This window comes from Vulpes vulpes, chromosome 1, assembly GCF_048418805.1.
Source record: "Vulpes vulpes isolate BD-2025 chromosome 1, VulVul3, whole genome shotgun sequence".
Classification (NCBI taxonomy): Eukaryota; Metazoa; Chordata; class Mammalia; order Carnivora; family Canidae; genus Vulpes; species Vulpes vulpes.
Genome location: NC_132780.1, coordinates 6,967,015 through 6,992,605, shown reverse-complemented (window position 1 = coordinate 6,992,605; position 25,591 = coordinate 6,967,015). Strand labels below are relative to the sequence as shown.

General features: G+C 36.8%; 1 protein-coding gene across 8 annotated transcripts; it reads left to right on the top strand.

Annotated features, from left to right (window-relative positions):
- The first annotated feature begins 975 nt into the window (after positions 1 to 975).
- Positions 976 to 23,400, top strand: ZNF790 (zinc finger protein 790). Of its 8 annotated transcripts, none has more exons than XM_072751346.1 (6): positions 1,019 to 1,360; positions 5,875 to 6,014; positions 9,393 to 9,474; positions 10,601 to 10,724; positions 11,007 to 11,102; positions 19,251 to 23,400. In XM_072751346.1, the coding sequence occupies exons 3-6, from the start codon at positions 9,466 to 9,468 to the stop codon at positions 20,921 to 20,923; spliced, it is 1,902 nt and encodes a 633-aa protein (XP_072607447.1). In that variant the 5' UTR covers positions 1,019 to 1,360; positions 5,875 to 6,014; positions 9,393 to 9,465; the 3' UTR covers positions 20,924 to 23,400. The 8 variants fall into 8 exon arrangements, with proteins under 8 accessions (XP_025866021.1, XP_025866023.1, XP_072607447.1 ...); XM_026010237.2 differs by having other exon boundaries at positions 10,598 to 10,724; XM_072751509.1 differs by having other exon boundaries at positions 1,027 to 1,360; positions 11,007 to 11,356.
- The last annotated feature ends 2,191 nt before the right edge of the window (positions 23,401 to 25,591 follow it).

Here is a 25,591-nt window from a genome sequence, read left to right as displayed (position 1 = left end):
TTGGGGAAAGTAAGGAAAAGGGAGGTTTCCAAAAGGACTTTCTATCTCAAGTATTTGTCAATGGACTGCAAGTTATAAAGAAACTTAATTTTGTTTACATTCCCTTCTGCCTCTGTTTTCCACATCACTCATGGAGGGGAGGGTGATGTTAGGGTTCCAGGAAATTGAGTTATAGGTTTCTGAAAGTTAGGCTATTGATAAGAATGCTTTTTATTTGTATATCACTAAGACATTTATAAATTGATGGACACCCATGTCCTGCAGAACTGTGATCTTGGGGCTCCTGGGTGGCTCAGTGGTTGAGCGTCTGCTTTTGGCTCAGGTCATGATCCCGGAGTCCTGGGATCGAGTCCCCCATTGGGCTCCACAAGGAGCCTGCTTCTCCCTCTGCCTATGTCTCTGCCTAAACTGTCCAGCTAAATGATGAGCTCAGAGAAGAGGAAGCAAAATTCAAAAGCTATCAAGTACTAACTTTCGGGGGGTGGGAGGGAGCCAAGACATGAATAGCATTTGCAAAGCACTGATGTAAGCTTGAATATTAATTTAACCCAAACTCTTTAAGGGTAATTGGAGGATGAGAATAAGTGAAGTATTTATTTATTTATTTATTTAAGTGAAGTATTTATTTGAGGAGTTAAGAGGATAGTACACCTTGGCTAAAGAAGGAGCTTCCAAAAAAAAAAAAAAAAAAAAAAAGGAGGAGCTTCCATGGCTTCGCAGAGAAGGGACCTTCCTGCAGTTGGGCCCCTTCATCCTACCCCCAGGTCGATAGTTGTGGGATAAGAGATATGCATCAGGCTGGACCAAGACTCAGACAAAGATGGGAAGGAGTCACTGATCGCTTGACCACCGTCTAACAGGACTTTTCTGTCACAATGTGTCTGTCACATGCCCAGACAGCAAACTCAAGCAGCAAAGAATGACACCCTTCCTCTGAAGTAGTTCTACGACCCTAAACTACATTTCCCAGGGGCCATCGCGTCCAAGGCTACTTCCGGTCGAAAGGCCGCATTGGCTTATTGTCCAGGTTCCCAGCATTTGTGGGGGAGCAGCGTGGAGGCTTCAGTGGAGTCTTGCGTTCGAATCGCGGCCTGGAACGAATAGAGAAGCCCTTTGCCACGGATGTGAGCAGTGATGAGGGCGATGGTCTTTGTCGAGGGAAAGGATGGAGACCGGGGCCAAGGCCTATGAACTGAGATCTTCGGCGCTGGGCTCTGAAGGCTGTCCGGGCTTTGACTACATTTTCCAGTGTCCACCGTAGCCGAGACAGCTTCCTGTCCGCGCACCGACGCTCTCGCGACTGTAGGAAGCGTCCCGCCCGAGTCACCGCGGAACATTCTTGTAGGGATCGCAGGGTCAGGTAAGATCATCTAAGACACAAAATGACCCCTGAGGGGCCAACGCCACTGGGAAGGGTAGTGAGGGATTAATGTTTTCGGAGTCTCAGGCTTTGCCAGCAAGAAGGAATGGGGAAGGAAGTTGGTAGGGAGCTGTGTATGTGTGTGCCCGCTCGTGCGCCAGCGATCACGATGGGATCTGTGGGTGCTTGTGTGAAATGGTTACGGGAGCGGGAGGTGGGGGTAATCGTTCAGGAGCCGTGGGGGTGAGGGTGTGTATGTGTGTGTGCACATCATAATGTGCACGATGATGAGGGAAGCTGTACATGACGGTGATGGCTATTTAGGTGCCCCTGTGCATGTGCATGCATGATTGTGGCTGCACACTGTGTGCCTGTGTGTGTAAATGTGGTAGCAGCAGCTGTGGAGCCAGAAACGAAGAATATTGCGTTTAGTAATAACCATAGTCCTTCGTAAATGTGTGGAGAGCAGTTTCTTTGATGGCCGTTAGTTGGATTGAGTAATGTAGAATGTGGGGAGTGGAATAGGAGACAGTGTAGAGAACATATTCCAAGAATTTCTCTGTAAATATGAGCAGAGAAATAGAACAGCAGCTGGTGGGAGGATAACAATGTTAAAAGTATGCTGGTAATAATGAGCCACAAGAGAGGGAAAAGTAGACATACTGGGAAGAATGAGTAAGCAAGGCTCAACTGTGTGAATGCACTGCAACTGCAAGAATAAAAGAGTAGTGTTGCAGAGAATAAGCCATGAGCCCAAGTTTTCAAAAAACAAGGAGAAATATCCTGTATTTGGTAGATGTCAGCCGCAGTGAGGTGTGGTGAGTTATATGTAATCTCATGGCATGAAATTCCAAGGTAGAGCTTTTTTAGAAAAGGAAGAGAGGAAGGTCTGAAAGTAATAAGAACAAGGAGGATACCTGCCCTGCTTCCAGACCCAGTGGCAAGAGGCTGGGGGTAGGGAGGGTAGGAGAGGGAGATGTTGAAAAGGCTGCAGAGTCCGCTGGGGGAGAGCCAGGTTTCCCTTAGACCCAAAGGTGAAGGGAGTATTCAAGGAAGTGTTGGAGATAAAAGAGGAGTTTGTTATTAATGAATTATGAATTCCAGAGGGCATACTAGAAAGTGTCCAGATGTGGGGAGAGATGACAAGAAAGTACATCTAGCTGAGGGGGGGGAGTACAGTGTCTCAAAAGACAGATTATCAGGGAATCTAAGGCTTCTGACAATGGACATAAACATGGATACAGGGAATATTGATGCTTATTCTCTTTGGATTCAAGACTGCTGGAGAAGAAGTGATGGGATAGAAAGGGTGGATTTTTGAGTATCCCTCAGGAAGAGGAGAGCCAAGGATAGAAGCTTTAAAGGTGGTTGGGGTAGGTGGAATAATGCCCCTGGAAAGATGTCCAGGTCCTAATCCCTGGAATCTGTGACTATTTTGCTTTACAGGGCAAAAGGGACTTTGCAAACAAGATTAAGTTAAGGACCTTGAATTGGAGAAATTATCTTAGATTACCCAATGGCCCAATTGGATTCTTTAAATTCAGTAAACCTTTCCTAAGTCTTTAGGGTCAGAGGGAGATAGGATCAAAGAAGAATGGTCAGAGATATGCAGAATTGCTGGCTGAAGGAAGGGAGCCAATGTTGGTGGCCTCTAGACTCTGGAAAACATAAAGAAATAAATAATTATCCATTAGAACCTCCAGAAAGGAACACAGCTCTGCTGACACCTTGATATTGGCCCATTGAGAACCATCTCAGGCTTTTACCTAACTGCCTAAGCATAAGGTAATAAATTTGTATTGTTTTAAGCCACTGTGTTTATGATAATTTATTGCTCAGAACAGGTGGTATAGCGTCTTAGCCTTAGTGCTGTGGAGGGGTCTTGAGCCCTGTGACATGAAATCAATCCCTATTGATAAAGTTGAGGAATTCAGTAAGGCAGATAGGCCTCCTCTTCACTTATAATTTCCAGTTTTGCTGCATTATGATATTTTTTAACATTGGAATTTAAAAATTTTTCTTTGTGGTCTAATATATGACCTGTCTATGGTTACTTGTTTTCCACTTGATTTGTCTTTGATTGATAAAAATGTGTTAAAATACTCTGAGTGAAGTTTTCTCTTACATAACCTGTAGCTTCTGCTTTATTGAAGTTGCTGCTGTTAGTTGATAAATATTCATCATCATTATCATCATCATTATTTTTAGAGAGGGGAGTAGGGGCAGAGGGAGAGGCAGAGGGTGAATCTTAAGCAGGCTCCATACCCAGTGCAGAGTCTGATGTGGTGCTTGATCTCACAACCCTGAGATCATGACCTGAGCCCAAATCAAGAGTTGGATGCTTCGGGCACCTGGGTGGCTTCGTGGTTGAGTATCTGCCTTTGGCTCAGGGTGTGATCCTGAGGTTCCAGGATCGAGTCCCACATCAGGCTCCCATGGGGGGCCTGCTTCTCCCTCTGCCTATGTCTCTGCCTCTCTCTCTCTCTGCTCTCATGAATAAATAACATCTTAAAAAAAGAAGAACACTTTGCTTATCTCTAAGGCATGAAGATACTAATATTTTCTTCTATATTTATTATATTTCACATTTAGATGTACAAACCCTCTGGAATTGATTTTTGTGTATGTATAAGGGAAGATCAATTCATTTCCCTCATATATTCAGTTGATCTAGTATTGTTTGTTGAAAAGACCATCTTTTCTCTCTGATAATCTGTTCTGAAATCTACCTTGTCTCATTAATATAGCTACTATAGCATTCTTTTGATTATGATTTCCATGGTATATCTTCTCCCATCCTTTTACTTTTAACCTTTTTACACCATTATATTGCAGAAAAACTGATATCTTGAAAATAATCACTTTCATCTCATAAATGTGATAAATTCCTCCATTCATTTAGATGTTCTTTCATTTTATTCTGTTATTTTTAGTAATCAATGTAGAGGCCTTGTCCTTATTTTATTTTGTTAAATTTATAGGTATTTAACATTTTTGTTGCTATTGTAAATGCTGTCATATTATTTTTTTATTTTTTATGTTTTTAAAGATTTTATATATTTATTCATGAGACACAGAAAGATGCAGAGACATAGGCAAAGGGAGAAGAAGCAAGCTCCATGCAAGAGCCTGATGTGGGACTCGATCCCGGAACTCCGGGATCATGTCCTGAGCGGAAGGCAGATGCTCAACTGCTGAGCCACCTAGGTGTCCCAAATGCTGTCATTTTTTTTTAAAAGATTTTATTTATTTATTCATGATAGTCACACAGAGAGAGAGAGAGAGAGAGAGAGGCAGAGACAGGCAGAGGGAGAAGCAGGCTCCATGCACCGGGAGCCCGATGTGGGATTCGATCCCGGGTCTCCAGGATCGCGCCCCGGGCCAAAGGCAGGCGCCAAACCGCTGCGCCACCCAGGGATCCCTGTCATTTTAAATCTAAATTTTAATTTCCTAATTTTTGCTTGTATGTTGAAATGCAGTTGACATTTTTACTCTCTCTGCCTTCATATTTGTATTCTTAAATATTTCTGTATATCTACCCATGACTTGGCTGCTTTATTTTTTATTTTTTTTTTAAAGATTTATTTATTTATTTATGATAGACATAGAGAGAGAAAGAGGCAGAGACACAGGAGGAGGGAGAAACAGGCTCCATGCCCGGAGCCCGATGTGGGACTGGATCCCGGGACTCGATCCCGGGACTCCAGGATCGCGCCTTGGGCCAAAGACAGGCGCTAAACCGCTGAGCCACCAGGGATCCCCCGACTTGGCTGCTTTAAATGATATCCTTTCTCTCCCAGTTATTATAAATGAGGCAGTCAGTGAGCTTGTCTATTTTCCATTTTGCAAACTTTATTTCTCTGTTAATTATTGCTGTAAAACATATTACCCTAATAAAACAATAAATATTTATTATCTTACACTGTTTTTGCAGATTAGGAATTTAGGAGTGGCTTAGCAGTGAGGTTCTGGCTTAGGTCTCCTGAAGTTATAGCCAAACTCTTGGCCATGCCACACTCATCTATATGTATGACTGAAGCTGGAGGACCACCTTCCAAGATGATTTTCTCACGTGGCTATTGGCAAAAGACCTCGGTTCCTCTCCATATGGACCTCATAACATGTTATATGGTTTTCCCCAGAGCAGAAGGGCAGCAAGAGAGTATAGGAAGAAGCCATAATGTTCTTTTTGACCTATTCTCATACTCCATCATTTCCACAATATCTTTTTGGTACACAAGTCAGCTCTATTCAGTGGAGGGGGCAACTACACAGCATTAATACCAAATACTAGATACCTTTAAGAACCATCTTACATACTGGTACCATAATCTCCATCTTATTTTTATTTAGGTCTGCACTTAAATATGTTTACCATCACTGCTTTTCCTGAAATTTTCTCTGTTCTCTCTTTTATGGCAGAAATATGTCCTTTAGTAGTTTAGAAAGCACTCATATGAACAATATTCCCTAAGTTGTTGTAGCATAGAACTTTTTATATTTTCTATTTGAAGGACAGCTTGGCTGCATATTAAATCTTCGATTCTGTCATTCATTTTACTGCAAATATATTGGAGAGACTACCTCCCTCTTGGGAGCACTGAATTTAGTAGTGGAGAAGTCTATTGACAAGTGAATTTCCTTTTTCTTATGGGTAAGTTCATATTTTTATCTTGACTTCCCATGGGTTTTAGCCTAATAATTTTATTAGGAAATGTTATCATACTGACAGTTTTGAATCATTTCTCCCTGATGTCTCTTCGTTATGTATATTCATGCTTTATTTCAGGAAATTATTTTTTAATGTTAAAAATAAAGTTTTTAATGTTTTTTCTCTTCTTTTTTTTTTTTTTTCTTCTTCTTTGATTTGGATTTCATCTGTAGGGGTTTGCTTAGTTGCAAGTTGGATTATCTCTGACTTTCAGTGTTTTCTTCCAATAATTGTCATCTCTTTCTTTGTTTTGTTCCATTTGCTAGTTTCTATATTCTTTGTCTTACACTGTTGGTTAGAATGCAAACTGGTGCAGCCATTGTGGAAGACAATATGGAAGTTCCTCAAAAAGTTAAAAATAGAACACCCTATGACCCAGGAATTGCAATACTAGGCATTTACCATGGGAGCACCTGGGTGGCTCAGTTGGTTAAGGGTCTGCCTTTGGCTCAGGTCATGGTCCTGGGGTCCTGGGATTGAGTCCTGCATTGGGTTCCCTGCTCAGCAGGGAGTCTGCATATCCCTCTGTCTCTCCCTTTCCCCCACTCATACATGCTTGTGCATTCTCTCTCTCTCTCTATCAAATAAATAGATAAAATCTTAAAAAAAATACTAGGTATTTACCCAAAGCATATAAGAATACAAATTTGAAAGGATATATGCACTCTGGTATTAATAGCAGCATTATCAACAATAGCCAAACTATGGAGAGAGACCAAATGTCTATCGACTGATGAATGGATAAAGGTGGTGTGTGTGTGTGTGTGTGTGTGTGTGTGTGTGTGTGTGTGTGTGTAATATTATTCGGCCACCAGGACATGAAATTTTGCCATTTGTGACAGCATGGAGCTAAAATGTATTATGCTAAGTGAAATAAGTCAATCAGAGAAAGACAGATACCATATGATTTCACTCATCTGTAATATTTAAGAAAGAAAACAGATGAACATGTGCGAAGAGGAAATGAAAAAAAGGAGAGAGGGGAAACAAGCCATAAGAGACTCTTAACAATAGAGAACAGACTAAGGGTGATGGAGGAAGGTAGGTAAGGGATTGGCTAAAATGAGTGGTGGGTATTAAGGAAGGTTATGATGAGCACTGAGTGTTGTATATACATGATGAATCACTGACTTTTATTCCAGAAACCAATATTGCACTGTATGTTAACTACTTAAAATTTAAATAAATCAGTAAGTAAGTAAATAAATAAAGTATGGTTCCTCTGAACAACCAGGTTTTCTTTGTTGTTCAGAACATAACCTGGTTCAGAACAACTCCTACTAACAGTTCTGAATTCCCCAGTGGTGCCTCTGCTGCAATTAAAGAATATATAGCCAGGGGGGCCTGGCTGGCACAGTCAGAAGAGCATGCAATTCTTGATCTTGGGATTGTGAATTTGAGTCCCACATTGGGTGTAGAGTTCACTTTAAAAAAAAAAAAAGATTTTATTTATTTATTCATGAGAGAGAGAGAGAGAGGCAGAGACATAGGCAGAGGGAAAAGCAGGCTCCATGCAGGAAGCCCAATGTGGGACTCGATCCCGGGACTCCAGGCTCATGCCCTGAGCCAAAGGCAGACGCTTAACCGTTGAGCCACCCAGGTGTCCCTAGAATTCACTTAAAAATAATTTTTTTTTCAAAAAGGAGAAAAACATACAGCTAAGATCCCAACTTATTTGATGAGGCCAATATTACCCAGATACCAAAACCAGACAAAGCATATATCATAAGAATTTGAGTACAAAAATCCTCAACGAAATAGCAAATGAAACCTGACAACATATAAAATGAATTATACAACATGGCCAAGTGGAATATGTCCCAAGAATGCAAGGTTATCTGACCATCCAAAAACTAATTACTGTGATACATCATATCAAAAGAATAAAAAATAAAAAATCACATGGTCATTTTAATAGATACAGAAAAAGCATTTGACAAAAGCCAATACCTTCTCATTTTAAAAATACTCTAATAAACTAAGAATGAAAGGGAATTTCCTTAACCTGCTGTAGGGCACCAACAGAAATCATGTAGCTAATATACTTAATAGTGAATATCTGAATATTTTCCCCCTGAGATCAGGAGTTAAACAAGAATGGCTGCTTTTGCTACTTCTATTCAGTATTGTACTGGAGACTTTATTTTATTTTATTTTATTTTATTTAATTTAATTTTTATTTATTTATGATAGTCACACAGAGAGAGAGAGAGAGGCAGAGACACAGGCAGAGGGAGAAGCAGGCTCCATGCACCGGGAACCCGATGTGGGATTCGATCCCAGGTCTCCAGGATCGCGCCCTGGGCCAAAGGCAGGCGTCAAACCGCTGCGCCACCCAGGGATCCCCTGTACTGGAGACTTTATAGGGAAGTTAGGCAAGAAAGAAGAAATAAAAAGCATCTGTCTTGGGAAAGAAGTAAAACCATCTCTATTTACACATGACATTATTTATTTTTTTTTGATAATAGAAAATCCTAAGGAATAAACACACACACAAACTATTAGAACTAATAAAAGGGTTTAGAAAAGTTTTAGAATATAAGATCAATAGATAAAAATCAAGTGTAGGGGTGCCTGGGTGACTGTTGGCTCAGGTCATGATCTCAGGGTTGTAAGATCAAGCCCTGCTTCAGGCTCTGCTCTGGGAATGGAGCTTGCTAAAGATTTGCTCTCTGCTTCTCCCTCTGCCCCCCCCCCCCCAATCAAGTGTATATTTATGCACTTGCAATGAAGAATCCAAAAATGAAATTAAGAAAACAGTTCTATTCACAATAGTATCGAAAAGCATAAAATATTTAGGAATAAATTTAATAAGTGAAATGTAAAACTCGTGTTCTTAAAACCTTAAGACAGGTATTTGAACATAAAAATTTGTACACAAAGGTTCATAGCAGCATATATATAATAATCAAAAGGTGGAAACAACCCAAATGTCTATTAATGGATAAACAAAATGTGGTCTAGTCATGCAGTGGAATATTATTCAGCTGTAGAAAGGAATGAAATAGTGATACATGCTACAGCATGGATGAACCTCGAAAGCATTATGCTAAATGAAAGACACGAGTAACAATAAGTTCACATATTGTATGATTCCATTCATGTGAAAGTCCAGAATAAGAAAATCTATAGAAACAGAACGGGAATTAGTGGTTACATAGGACTAGGAAAAAGGAGGAGTGAGAATGAGTCAGTTGGGTTTTGGTTTGGGCCAGGATTTTTGTAGATCTCTCTGACCTTTCTTCAGGGAAGAAAATGGCATTTTTAGTCCATTTGAAAGTTCTGTGGAAAACCTGACCTCTCATGATTCCTTCCTTCTAGCTCTGCTTCCTCGGGACTCTGCTTCACCAGGAGAGGAGTATAGAAGACTGATTGATTCTGGGAATTTTAAGTCATGGCCCATGTGAGTTGGAATTACCTCTCTCCAAAATTTTAACCATTTATATCACATCTTATGAATACTTTTATTTATTATCCTTAAACTGCTTACTTGAGTCACTATTCAATATGGTGATAGCCATGAAACAGTCCTCTGCCTTCCCTAAGTGTCCCTCTTCTCTCCAACATGGCATTCAGCACCTCCTATGTTCTAAGACTTTGATAGTGCACTGAAGGAGGAAATAGTAGAGACTTTCTTTTCAAATCTGTGGCTTAACAAGGTGGAACTGAGTGGCTAAAAGGGATACACTGCATGAAAGCTTTATTTACTCTGTAGAATGGGGTGTCTCATTTAATAAAGGTGAGAGTTGGTGTTGGTTGGTGTTCATTTTATTATGTGGCACTTTATCATGCTTTTAAATAGAGGATTGGTGGAGGGTTAAGTTCAGAGAGATCTGGGATCTTGCCGGGAAATCAGTGAGAGATTAATATTATTAACAAGACCTGTGTTGTCAGCTACTTAGCCCAGAACCCAGATTTTATACATTCTCACAGAAAATGGTATTCAGTTAGGGAGTGTATCTGCTAAGAATCTTTTCAGCTTCAGCTAACAGAAAAGTCAACTAAAAGTAGCCTAAGGAGGGGCAGGGGATTATTTTTATCCCATAATAAAGCTGGACTTAGTGATTAAGCCTGGTGTGGCCTCCAAGTGATATTAACAAAGAACTCTTGATTCTGGGCTGCCATCCTATTGTCTGATATTTGTCCCTGGAAGGTCATAAGGATGTTGTGGCTGAACAATAGAAGGTTTTAAGAGCATATAGTCACTTAGCCTCAGTCACAAATTTCCATGTAATTTCCCCCCATACTACAGGCAGCCGACTTCAGTTTTTTGCTCAGTGAGTATACACCACTGTATACTCAATACACCACTATATACGTGGTGTATACAGTAAGTATACAGTGCTCTTTTTCACTTCTTCCCCGTTCTATCTAAAAGATTTTTAAATTTCAAAATAAATTTATTATTAAAAAAAATTAAGAAAACTTTTAAAATAAATAAATAAATAAATAAATAAATAAATAAATAAATAAATAAATAAAAGATTTTTAAATTTCACCATTGATGCTTGCATTGTTTCTTTCAGCAGTTGATGGTGTTCAGGGATGTAGCTATAGACTTCTCACAAGAGGAGTGGGAGTGCCTGGACTTGGAACAGAGACACTTGTACAGAGATGTGATGTTGGAGAACTACAGCAACATGATCTTGCTGGGTAAGATTCAGAATTTGACCCCAGAAATTTCTGATTTTTACATTGTGAATTTTTGCATTGTCTTTCAAGTGCTTAGGGAAATTTCTGACTTCTTTCTGGGAAATTGTTTATGCCTTGTAAATTTGCTAACCTCCATCTTCTCCATCTTTTAGATGGAGAAATACTTCATGCCTTTTTCTTACTCTTCCTATAATTGTCTTTCTTCCTTCATAACTGAAGGACTAGATTCAAATTTTGAAATCCTTACCATGTGGTTATTTCTTATTTCTTATCTCTGATCAGGACTTTGCATTTATCAGCCAGATGTGTTTTCTTTACTGGAGAAAGGGAAAGAGCCTTGGATGGTTTTACAGGATGAGACAAGAGGACCATGCCCAGGTGAGTAAGGGCTGAGTCTGCACAGGGACACCATCATTGCAGATAAGAGCTCAGATGTTTACGGAGGCAGCAGCATCTCTGAAATACTGGTCTTAAGTCTCCTCAAGAGATAAAATCCTGTGAATAAAGTTCTGAGACCTAGAGCCAGAAGTAACCTTTTCACCATGAATTTCCAAATGACTCTTCTTTTCACCTCCAAATACCACTGCAATTCAGTACTACTCTTCATTTTCTTTCCCTCATATTATAAAAAGGTAAGTACCATTCTTTTTCTTCAGTAGGTAATGTATCAGTGCTTTGACTCAATTTCTTTTTCTCTTTTTTTCATGTTGATATTTGTAAATTTTTTCATTTAGATATTTGTAAATTTCTTCATTTAGATATTTGTAAATTTCTCCCTCCAAAAATCTTGACTGTTTTTTATTTTATCTACTATGTTTTGAATTCTTCTTATCTTGCCTAAATTCTTGCTTCTGCGTTTCCTACACTTACTAATTCATTCTTTTAAGCAACATTTATTGATTTTCTAATTTCATTTTGGGATAGGAAGGGTTAACAAAGAGTATATAATCTATTAAAAAACTTGAATTTTCTGTGACTGGAACATGTCCATACATTTCAGCAAAATAGGCTCTACATTAAGAGAAGTCCTGATAGTCTGCTTAGTTGAAAATCAGGATAATAGGTGAAAATGGCTTCTGGCTACAGGGAATAGTAAGTAGCAGAAGAGAGGTTAAGGCTAATGGAGGAAAACAAAGAGAGGGCAGTGTCACAAAAGACCAGTCCTGGGGATGCCTGGGTGGCTCAGTGGTTGAGCGTCTGGCTTTGGCTCAGGTCCTGATCCCAGGGTCTGGGATCAGGGATCTTTCTGTGTCTCTCATGAATAAATAAGTAAAATCTTAAAAAAAAAAACAAACCTTGCTGTCAAGAGGAAACAAGGCACATATTTGGCAAGTTGAGGCTAATTGATGAATTTTCTGTTTATGGGCAGGACTCAGATTGAAATAATATACTTTTGTAGCTTCTTTTTTTTTCCACAGTATTTGTTAGTTGTTTATTTAGGAGTTTCTTTTTTATTTGAAATATCAAAGAAAAGAAAATAAATTTTATCTCCTCACTAGAATCATGTTTTTAAATTCCAAAAGCTATATTTGTGTTTTTAAATTGTTCTTTTTCTGAACTATTGATACCTACAACAACTGAAATGAATCTCAAGGATATGGTGCTGAATGAAAAATGCCAACTCAAAAGGTCACATGCCAAATGAATCCATTTGTAGAACATTTTGGAAATTACCAAATTTTAGAGATTGAAAGCATATAGTGGTTGCCAGGGGTAGGGATGAGCTGGGGAATGGTGGTAGTGGTTATGGCTATAAAGAGGTAGCACAAGAGGTAGAATCTGTGAGATAATGATCTAGATGTGTCTTGATTGAGGTGGTGGTTATAGGAATCTGCATAAGTGATGAAATGACATAGTACACATATGCATTGTGCCAATGTCAGTTTCGTGATTCTGATATTGTGCTTTAATTATGTAAGATGTATTCATTGGACAAACTTGGATAAAGGGTACTCTTTGCAACTTATTGTGAATCTGTAGTTACCATTGACCCTTGAACAGTTTGAGGGGTTTAGGAATATAGACCCTTGGACAGTCAAAAATTCACATAGAGGTGGGTGCCTGTGTAGCACAATTGGTTAAGTTTCTGACTCTTGGTTTCAGCTCAGGTCATGATCTCTGGGTCGTGAGATCGAGCCCCGCTTGGGGCTCTGTGCTCAGCATGGAGTCTGCTTGAGATTCTCTGCCTCTCCTTCCTCTGTCCCTCCGCAACTCATTTGCTATCTCTCTCTAAAATAAATCTTTAAAAAATTAATATATAAGTTTTGACTTCCCAGAAACTTAACGAGTAATAGCTTACTATTGACTGGAAACCTTACTGATAATATAAATCATATGTTATGTCTTTATATAATGTATTCTTAAAATAAGTCAGAGAAAAGAAAATATTACTAAGAAAATCATAAGAAAGAAAAAATAAATTTACGGTACTGGAAAAAATCCACATATAAGTGGACCTGTGCAGTTTAAATCTGTGTGGTTTAAGGGTCAACTGTATTTCAAAATAAGATTTTATAACATATTTTGTTCCTAAAGGTCTGTGCAATTTTATTTCATACTTTTGTTCCCTAAACACTACTATATGCTTTTAAAATTTTGGTCAGTTTTCACATACTATGAATCTTCTGTTGTATATTAAGGTTATTCTGCATTTCTTGTTACTAAAGTTGTAATTCTTGGTACAGGTCAATTATTCATGGGGTTTTTTTCCACATTGAATTATGGTTGTGTTTCAGATATGAAATTCCTTGGCCAGAGGATTTAAAGTTAGAATACTGTGTACCCAGTTAATTTAAGATAGTTAATTGATTATTTTAAATCATACAAAATTCCGAGAATCCCTTAAATTAATATTTACAACCCATAACTGGTTCACCTGTTTCAATAAGGGACCAGTGCATACTTTCCCTAATTAGAGTTCTCCCTATGCTTTCTTATATTAACTACACTAATAATTCATTCTCCTAATTATTTGGTTTCTATCTGAATGAGAATTTAGACAATCTTACTGTGGAATCTCTTTTTCCCCTCAGTCCTTAGAATTTCTTTCAGCCTTTTTGAATTAGTTTTTTTTTTTTTAGAGCATTCACTTAGTTTTCATATAAAACAAACAACCTTTCATATTTCTTTATATAATGTTATTAACATATAGGTAAAATGTCAAAAACAATTGGTATCAACAAGTTTGGAAACAAACAGATTCATGGTAAACACATGGGTATCTGAGAGGTAGCTATGACTTGAATGTATTTGTATACTGTAGGAATTAATGTGTTTTCAGAAGGATTGGAGGGCGTTGATTCATATGGAGGTCAGGAATGATATAAGTTTCAATGTAGTCTCACTACAAATTGAGTTATTTTTAATTAAAACTTTTTTTTTAATTAAAACTTTTTAATAATTTAGTAGGTTAAAGGCTGTTGATTTCTAGTAAGGATAGATATTTCCTCTGTGTTTGTTTACTGAATTACTGATTGTATTTATTTGATATTTGCTGTGTACTTGATCTATACTTATCATTTGTTGGCTTAATACTTTGTATTTTTAGTGTGAATGAGCATTCACATAAAGGAAATACTAATACACTAATACCTAGTTAAAGTGGCTAAAAGGATATTTATCTTTATTTTCTTTAGGATTTTAGTTCTCTCTTATTATAGTGCTAAAATTCTCACTTCACAACTTAATCAAGATATAATTAAAGAATAATAAACTGCATATATTTGAAGTATACAGTTTGGTCTGTTCAGACATTTTGTTACATCCATGAAATAATCACTATAATCAGGAAACAGACACTTTAGAGGCATCTGGGTGGCTCAGTTGGTTAAGCATCTGCCTTCAGCTCAGGTCCCGGGATTGAGCCCCACATTGGGTTCCCTGCTCAATGGGGAGCCTGCTTCTCCTTCCTCTGCCATCCTCCCTGCTTGTGCTCTCTGGCTCTCTCTCTGTCAAATAAATAAATAAAAATCTTTAGAAAAAAAAGAGAGAGAGAGAGAAACAAAGAAAAAGAAAGAAAAGAAACCCTTCAGTTATTGCCAGTTTTCCTCATGCCCCTGTGCTATCCATCCTCCCACTCCTGTCTTCAAGTGGTCACTGACCTGCTTTCTGTAACTCTAGATGAGTTTATATATTCTAGAATTTTACATAAATTGAGTTATACAAGGTATACTCTTTTTTCTTTTTGTTGACCTTGTTTCTTGCTAGCATGATTTTGAAATTCATCTATGTTGTTGCACGTATCAATAGTTTAGTTTTGTTTCTCTGTAGTATTCCACTTTTGGCTATACTTCATTCATTCACCTGTTCATGGAGTTTGTTCTGGAAATTCTCAGCCATTATCTTTTGAAATATTGCTGCTTCTCCCATTCTTCCTCTCTTCTCCCTTTAAGCTTCCACTTACATTTATGTTTAGTTTTCTAACTGAATCTTCTATGTCATAATGCTTCTCTTAAGATTTTTCCAATCTTTTTCTCTTGGATTTTTTTTTTTTTTTGATCTGTATTGGTTTCTTATTCTCTACTAAAATGATGAGTTTAGCTTCTTGAGCACAGTTTTGTTTTGTTTTGTTTTAAGATTTTATTTATTCATGAGGGATACAGAGAGAGAGGCAGAGACGAAGGTAGAGGGAGAAGCCAGCTCCCTGCGGGGAGCCCCATGTGGAACTCGATCCCAGCCCAGGATCATGACCTGAGCCGAAGGCAGGCACTCAACCACTGAGCCACCCAGGCATCCCATTAAGCACAGTTATTTTTAAACCCTGTCTCATAACTCCAATATCTAGAGAACTTTTAGATGTATTTCTACTATTGTTTCCGTAGTCTGTTTACATTAATATTGTCTGGTTATTTACTTAGTTTATGGCAGACAGTGTTTGTAAAATGGTAAAACTAATGCCTAGACTACCTTCCTTTATAGAGGATTTCCGTTGCTTCTATCAGGTAACTGAAGGCATTAATATTTTGGTGCTTTCTCAGTCCATCACCCTCCTTAGTCACCGAGATGGTTTGAAACTGAGCTATATTTCCTGTGTAGGTCTACCTCTGTTTTTTACCCATATTCCTTGGTAATAGCCCTTCTATTCTAACTCAACATGAATGTTTAGGACTGTTTATGGCAGACAGTGTTTGTAAAATGGTAAAACTAATGCCTAGACTACCTTCCTTTATAGAGGATTTCCGTTGCTTCTATCAGGTAACTGAAGGCATTAATATTTTGGTGCTTTCTCAGTCCATCACCCTCCTTAGTCACCGAGATGGTTTGAAACTGAGCTATATTTCCTGTGTAGGTCTACCTCTGTTTTTTACCCATATTCCTTGGTAATAGCCTTTCTATTCTAACTCAACATGAATGTTTAGGACTCCTCTATAGGACAGCCCCTGGATACTAATCTCTATCACCTTAGCCTTGAGATGTCATAAGTTCTGTCAGTCTCTAAGCCAAATACTAGTACCAGTACACTCTGAGTGCTAAAGATTGGCTGAGCCTTTTAGTATATTCAAGTAATAGTTGTAGAATTTTCTTGTTTTGTTCATCTAAAATATTTACCAGTAAGTTTGATATCCCATAGAGATTTAGTAGAGATGTTTGTTTTCTTTTATAAGTTTTAAAGATTTTTTTTGCCATTTATGTCTTTAATTTACTTGTAGTTTCTGTTTGTATATGGTATAAAGAAAAGTTATAATTCTTTCTTTACATGCTTATAGTGAAATAACACCTATGGAATAATCTGTCTTGTTCCTTTTGTCACAACCTAAGTTTCTGCTGTTTCTGATTCCTTGATTGTCCTCCACTTGATTGTTTGTGACCAGAAATATATAAAAATTCTGGACACAGCTGAGAACCCAGTTGTGGGCATTTAAAATATAAATTAGAAATGATTCTAGTCAACACATTTTATTTTTTCTAGCTATGTTCACTCATTTAATTCAGACTCAGGATAAGCAGGAAGTTAGGTTTCACCAGGAAGAGATGTATACAAGAGTCATAGTCAAGGACTTGTAATATAAATGGAAGTGAAAAAAATAGGGTGATAGGAGGTATAGTAGAGTCATTATTTCTAACCTCCGTGTTTATGTTGTGTTTGAGGAGCCCATAGCTTGTGTATTAATGATATGCAGATTATAACCTGCTGAATGAGGAGGCACAAATCATCCACATAGGGACAGCAGGTAGCTCCCTCAATATCCAAGCTTCCACTTTGGTAAGTGAAAATGCTGGAGTTGTTTTGATTGAAGGCACAGTTTTCATACAATCACACAAAAGAAGTAAAGTCACAAGATTAAATACTTATGAATTGTAGAAAATGGAAGCAGGGGCATACAATGAGCTATGAGAAGGACAGTCCTCCATCTCTGGTCATGAGCAAGTGGGAGATAAGAGAGCAAAGTAGTGAGCACCATACTTATAAGGTATTTGGGGTGGAGGTCACTATTTGTGGGCTCAACTCTAACTGGTTATTTTTAAAGGTGCCTGAGAAAAGCCAAGCAGGAACTTATGGTGGGAATCCTAAGCTCAGCTCCTTATCTAAATGCTGAGACTCTGGGTGTGAGCAGGATTGTCATATTGTAAGCTGTCTAGGAAGCATCTCAAAATAGCTGCTTCCTCATCATATTCTGTTATCTGCGGAATTTATTTTAACGTCTTGGTTTATATTCCTTCAACATTCTTTTTAATTTATCCTAAACTCCTTGCCTGCATTAATTAGCACAATAATAATAATTACTTTCTAGCAGTAGTTTATGTGTGAAATACTGGTAAACCATTTCCAGTCCCCCACATTCCCACGTTTTTTTTCCTGTCATCAGTGGAAGCAGCAGCAGCAGCAGCTACTAATTGTTCAGTCCTTTTTCTGTGTCAGGCACTTTATAAAAATAGTATGTTTTCCCAATCCTCTGAATAAATCTCTTAAAAAAAGATATTAATATCCCTAGTATCATACAGAAAAATGAAAGCTCAGGCAAGCTTAGTAATTTTCTCATAACCTAAAGATGGTGTTAGTAAATAGAACTGAGCCTGAAACTATGGTCTGTCCTTTTTCCACTATAATACACTACTACTTACACATGTAACTGAACTGCTTTTCAACTTAGTCACTGCTAGAGCACTTGATCAGTTCCCGCCTCTATCATCCCAAGAAAAATTTTAACAACTGCATGACAATTTCATCAAATCCTAGCACATATCAAAAATGAGTCACATTCTTCCTAGCTCTTTGCCTTTGGCAGCTTCTCAAACTATTTTCCTTTTTTTTTTTTTTTAAATTTTTATTTATTTATGATAGTCACACACAGAGAGAGAGAGAGAGGGGCAGAGACATAGGCAGAGGGAGAAGCAGGCTCCATGCACCGGGAGCCCGACGTGGGATTTGATCCCGGGTCTCCAGGATCGCGCCCTGGGCCAAAGGCAGGCGCCAAACCACTGCGCCACCCAGGGATCCCCTATTTTCCTTTTTGAACTGTCACCCATAATTATGTCCTTTAACCTAAATGCGACATACCTGTGTTGCTGAGTTCCTACTGTCTGTTGACTCTAGACCAGATTACTTCCCACATATTGGACTGATAACCCTATTTCCCAACATTGCTGTTTTTAAGCTCAGAATTATATAAGACATTCATCATAGTATCTTCCATGGTACTTGAAAATTTGTAGATACTTTCTGTAATATTTTGGTGGCCTTACACAGAAGGGAAAAGAAGAGGCGACCTGGGGAAGGGCTTCAAAGCATAAAGCAGAATAGATGAGCAATACTATGAACTCAAGAATAAAGAAAACAAAACCACCTTCATTGGGGTCATGTGACAAAAAGATGGTTTGGCTATGTACCATGGAGGAAATGAGCAAGTTGAAGTCTTTGCTTGTGCAAAGGCAAACTGAAAACTGATTATGTAGGTATGATTACATTTCTGGAAATTTTCTTTCAGTTAGTTTAGATGTACTTTTGTTTCCTCCTCTTAGTACAAAAGTAATATGGAAGCAGTATACATACTCATTTCAGTAATGATGGAAGCAACTAGACAGTGAGATGTATTAAATTATTATATGATTAAAAGATCCTAATCATGCTTCCCAGTACTTGGTTTTTGTAGTATTACCTTTTATTCCATCCTAAATTCCCCCCATATCCTTTTTTTTAATATTGTATTTTTACAGAATTATTTTTTTAATGCCTAACATGCTAAGACTTGATTTACCATACTGAATGAAATAGTCTTATCTTTACATTGGCAGTCCATGACTGGGTGATAGCTGAATAAATATTTTTTTTAAATGGAACTACTCAGATGTAATTGACTAAAACAAAGCTTTTATGTATCTAATCACTCACCTCAACTTTTTTTCAGTTCTCTTAAATTTCTATTTATTTTTGCCCCTTTTTCATATTGCCCAGAATTTGAGAATTTCTTAAGCCAGTCATTTCTTGTGTGCCTTATGCATTTTAAGATTTACTTTTTATATCTACATTGGACATTTTGTGTCTTTTGGAACAGTAAAACAGTATGAATTTATCTTCTTATCTTTCAGACATGCAGTCCAGCTGTCAGAGCAAGAAGTTATCACAAAAACATGTCACTTTTGAGAGAGAATTACCTCAATTGGAAATTTGTAAAAAACACAACCTTGAATATTTATGTTTTAGGGGTGATTGGGAAAGCAAAGATCAGTTTGAAACACAAAAGGAAAATCAGGAAGAATGTTTTAAGCAGGTTACACTTACCTATGAAAAAATGTCCACTTTTAACCATCACACAACTTTTAATGTACATCACAAACAGAATACAGGAAAGAAACTGAATGAATTTAAAGAGTCTCGGAAAGCCTTTCATTCTGGCTCAGACTGTACTCAACATCAATTAATGCACACTAGAGAGAAATTTTGTGAAGATAAGGAATATGAGAAGACCTTCCTTTCTGATTCAGAACTTACTCAGTATCAGACAGTTCACTCTGCTAAGAAAACATATGAATGTAAAGAATGTGGGAAGGCATTTAGTTTGCGTTCAAGCCTTACTGGTCATAGGAGGATTCATACTGGTGAAAAACCTTTTAAATGTAAGGAATGTGGGAAGTCCTTTAGATTTCATTCACAACTTAGTGTCCATAAGCGTATTCATACTGGTGAGAAGTCTTATGAATGTAAGGAATGTGGGAAGGCCTTTAGTTGTAGCTCAGATCTTACACGACATCAAAGAATTCATACTGGTGAAAAACCCTATGAATGTAATGAATGTAGGAAGGCATTTAGTCAGCGATCACATCTTACTAAACATCAGAGAATTCACACTGGTGAAAAACCTTATGAGTGTAAGGAGTGTGGAAAAGCTTTTACTCGTGGCTCACACCTAACTCAACATCAGAGAACTCATACTAGTGAGAAATCTCATGAATGTAAGGAATGTGGAAAAGCCTTTATTCGTGGTTCAAATCTTGCTCAACATCAGAATGTTCATGTTGGTAGGAAACCCTATGAATGTGAGAAATGTGGAAAAGCCTATATCTGGAGTTCACACCTTGCTCGACATCAACGAATTCATACTGGTAGGAAACCGTATGAATGTAAGCAATGTGGGAAGACATTTATTTGGGCCTCATACCTTGCTCAACATGAGAAAATTCATAATGAGAGGAAACTCTATGAATGTAAGGAATGTAGAAAGACCTTTCTTCATGGCTCAGAGTTTAATCGACATCAAAAAATTCATACTGGTGAGAGAAACTATGAATGTAAGGAATGTGGAAAGACCTTTTTTCGTGGTTCAGAACTTAATCGACACCAGAAAATCCATACTGGAAAGAGGCCATATGAATGTGAAGAATGTGGTAAAGCCTTTCTCTGGGGTTCACAACTTACTCGACATCAGAGAATACATACTGGTGAGGAACCTTATGTATGTAAAGAATGTGGGAAATCTTTTATCTGGGGTTCACAACTTACACGACATAAGAAAATTCATACTGATGCAGAATCCTATGAATGTAAGGAAAGTAACCAGATCTTTAATGACCATCCATATTTTCCTGAACAGAAAATTCACAATTGTGAGAATCTCTATCAATGGAAAGACTATGGGAACACATTTAGTCACGACTCAGACTTTCCTCAGCACCAGGATATTTACAGTTTTGAGAAATCCTATGAATATAAAAATTTTGAGACATCATTTTCTCCAAGCTCTCACTTTATTTCACTCTTATGATATAAAAATATAGGAAGGCCTTTATTCACGACTCATTGATGAGAATCAATCTCTTCTTTTGAAAACCCCCACAAGTGTAAGTAATATTGGAAAACCCTTTATTGGAGCACGTAACACTGAATAGCAGACAATTCAAATGCAATCTGTTATTAATACCGGAAAGCATTTACTTATGGTTTTCCATTTGGAATATCAGAGTAAAACCCTATGAATAAGATGACACTGTGAATATCTTTTGAATCATTCTTAAAGTATTCTCTACATTACTGATAATATTCCACATAGAGTCTAAATCTAACTCATGTAGGGAAACCTTCTATCTCTATTTAAATCTTGTTACACTTCCATAAAATTATACCAAAGTTGAATTTCTGTTACATAATTAATCTTGGAAAGCCTTGAGCTTTGTCATACAATTTATATGGTATGCCTTAGTTCCAAAACATCTTACTGGTATTTTTTGGAAAGTAACTCAAATCTGTGTCTGTTCACTTACTTATTTGATTATAGGGTTAAATGAGCTTGATGACTTAAATGATGTCATGACCATCATGAATATTAGTATTAGACCATTTCTATGACAGAAAGACCTTAATAATATAATGAATATAGATAAATATGCCATCAGTATTTGTGTCTTCTTGAACAGTAGGATATTAATTCTGAAGAAAAGGCTGTAAAACAGAATGAAGGGAAGAAAGCGTTGAATCAGTATTTCATTTGCTGCACAAAAAAATCCATACTATAAAGAAAGCCTTATGGTTTCAATGAAAGTGGAGTTGTTGAGTGTTCAGCAATGATTTTTGTTTTGTTTTTAAAGGCATTTGGAAGTGACTTGTCTCTAACAAATTTTTCTAAAGCCAAATGTCATATCCATTTTATCACCACAATTTAAATTTAAAAATTAGAAAATGGCCAAATAAATTCTGACCTTGTGGAAATTTAGTACTACATATATAAATAATTATCAAAGGAATGAGCAGGTCAGTAGTCAAGTTACTGGCTATTTAGATGTGAATGATAATGAAACTCCTGTATATCAAATTCTATGAACATGACCATGGCAGTTCTCAATGGAATTTACTGTGTGTATATAACTAAGACAACTGAGGGCAGTTTACTTCTTGTCACCACTGTGTCTCCAGCACTATGTCATATTATGGAGTCCAAATATTTGTCAAATTAAATAATGATTACTGAACTAAACAAGCTAATGCCTCAATGGGCATTTGAATTGATAGAAAGTTTTAATGAAAATAAAGCAAAAATCATGGAATAAAGAACAATACAAAAGGTTTTTAAATTTTTAAGTCAAAATATTTCTTTGAAGAAACTATTATTACTAGGCTTTGGCAATGCTTTCTCTTATGATAAGAAAGGAAAACTCGGATAGATGTTTTAGAGAATATTTTTAATGATCATATAAATAGATATAAACCTTATTAGACACAACTTTTAAATAGAGTATTATTTGTTTTCTAGGAACATTTTAAATGATATCTCAAGAGTAACTAAAAGGTGCCCCAAAATTTAAAGACTGGAAAAAATAATCTTTAAAAATTATGTAGGAGCAGATAATTGTACAGACTACCCCCTGAAGAAAATCCTATGGAAAAATTGTGAGCAGATCCTAAAAGACCAATATAATTCTGATAATAAAATTAGATGTCGAGTAGCCCTTGAACAACAAATTCAAGAATAATTTCACTCATGAACATACATAGAAAAAACTAATGCAGGAATCAAATGATATTTAACCAAAATGTTTAAACTCTTATATAGGTAGGTGATAATTCTGTAGTTTACACATAACTTCAAGATACTGATGATGAAGATGTACTTTATCAATTCAGTACTTAAATTTATTCTAAGGATATTTTCTTGGTATATCTTATTACATAAAATAAAGAATGCTGAGCTTATAAACATGTACTTAGCACATTTTAAATCCAGCTCTTTAACAGTAGCTAAACAATATTAGGGAACAGAAGTTCCCTCCCACATTATTGTCTTCTGTGCAATTTCTCAATTTACATGGGAAAAATGAAATTCTTTTGTTATATTACTTTATTGTAATAAACCAACCATCTTCATCATGCTATTTTTTTTAAGGTGATGAATACACTGAGAAAAATATCAGCTTTCTGGACATATATAGATAAATATAGGGCATTCCTTTTTCCTTTTGCTTAGACTTTTGTGTTGAGTTTAGTATCAGTTTGCATATCTGGTGCTCCTGTCTCATTCATTGTGAATTCCTGGATCTCCTTGAATGCTTGAGGTACATGTTTCTTGAACTTTCACTCTTTCCATTGGTATGTTTGTGAATTTTGATGTCTTCTCTAGTCTTTTAGGGTGAATTCCCAACAAATCAAGATAATCTACATGTAAAAAATAGGAAGAAACTTTACAAGTACTACATAGGTAAAGTCCTTTATAACCCAGGAATGAAGCTATCAATTAGTATGATTCAAAAATCCAGTAGAAATAAGAAAAAAATAAATAATTTTATAGGACTAAGTATTAAAGATAAAGGAGAATGACAGAACGGAAATATTTGCAACTATGCTACAGACATATATTTAAAGAGTCTAAAAATTGAGATGGGAATGCAAGTTACACACACTGAAATGCCACTTCATCCCAATCAGATGGGCAAAAATAAAAAAATGTATTAATATGCTCCATTGGCAAGACTGGAAGAACAAGGACAGAAACTACTGATGAAAATGCAAAATAGTACAATTTATATAGGAAAGAATCAAGCAATATCCATGTGTAGTCTCATGCATTTACCATAAGACCCACATCCTTGCTTCTATCCCAGAGATACACTGGCAAAATTACAAAATGTGGTATACACAAAGGAAAAAATTTACAAAACACTATTTGTAAATGCAGCAAACTGGAAACAACCCAGATGTCCAGCAGTAGACTGACTGAATTAATTATATGAATGTACAGTGGAATTTTGTGTACCTGTGTTCTATGGAGTGATCTTCAGGATATATTAAAAACAGGTAAGTACAGAATGATATTATATGATACTACTATTTGTGAAAAAAGAGGAATATAATATATGCCTGTACTTTCAACAAGAAATCTCAAGGTGAAACAGCAGGAGAGGGTGAGGATGAAAGGTAATTATCTGCAGTTATGCCTTGATTTCTAGTTTGATTTTGGATCTATGTAGATACTTTACATACCAGCTTTTATCTTAAAAATTAAGTCAGGAACACTTGGGTGACAGAGTCTGCTTGTTCCTCTCCCTCTGGTCCTCCCCTACTCAAGCTTGCTCTCACTCTTGCTCTCTCTCTCTCTCTCTCTCTCTCTCTTTGCAATAAATTAAATCTTTAAAAAAATATTTTGACTTACTATTAGAATATCTCCAGAATATTCTGTATCTGAAGGAAAAAGAGAAATATAAAGAAATCTAAAATGCCTTTACTAGTCTTTTGTTAGTGGTAATATTGATATTAGGTGATTCCAAAATTAATTACATAACTTAATTTCATGAGGAATTACATTTTTTCAAAAGAAAAACATAAGTAAAATATCTTATACTCTTTCATTTGACTTGAAAGTACTTCCTACCTCTGTCCACCAAGGGATTTAGAAGCATTAGTAACAGAAGCAATGAGCTCTAGACTAGTTTTTAAATTCTGTTTTCTATTTAAAAAAGCAAGGGCTCCTTGAAGGAATGATATAAGACAGGTCAAGGATACCAGATGTATATATGATTATCATAAAACATCTTATTGTACCTAAAAGCAATAAAGCTATCAAAGACCATAGTATCATCAACCAAAAGAAACTGATCAAAAATAGGATAATTTAAGCATCAAAAACTATTGCAGTGGGTTGAAATCATCATAGGTAGAACTTCCTAAATTCAAAATGAAAAAAAAAAAAAAAAGATAGAGCTCGTTATGGATTTTGCCAGAGTACTAGCTCATTCTGAAATTTCAGTAAGTTGAAGAAAAGAGTCAAGTATTTATCATGATTTTTCTGTACAATCTGTAATCAAATAGTTGGTGAGAGGAGATTTTATTATAAAAGAATTAGCTAACATATTCAGAAAGAAAGACAGAAAGTTATATTTGGCATCCTTTAACAAAATAATGGATTTAGCAACAATCCATAATAAATGGGTGATTGGAATTTCGGAAGGTAGCAATCAGGTTGATAACACCTGAATTAGTTGGCCAATCTTAGCAACATTTAATTGGAACAGTATGGTATTAATATGCCTCCTAATATGATACCATAGATAGGGGAAAGTACTACCTAAGCTATATTTCCCAACATTGAATCTTAATTTAGTCTCTTGATCTAATTACCAGTTTAGAGGAAATAAAATGAATTTTAAAGCCCTTAAGTGCTATAGTGAAAATCACGATTGGCCAAATCAGAATTTGGAAAATTCTACAGGACAAATAACCAAGTTTCTTCAATAAATGAGTGGCATGGTAAGGAGGGAGAAAAACAGAGAACTGCTGTAGTTCAAAAGAGACTTTAGGGGATCCCTGGGTGGTGCAGCGGTTTAGCGCCTGTCTTTGGCCCAGGGCGCGATCCTGGAGACCCGGGATCGAATCCCACGTCGGGCTCCCGGTGCATGGAGCCTGCTTCTCCCTCTGCCTATGTCTCTGCCTCTCTCTCTCTCTCTCT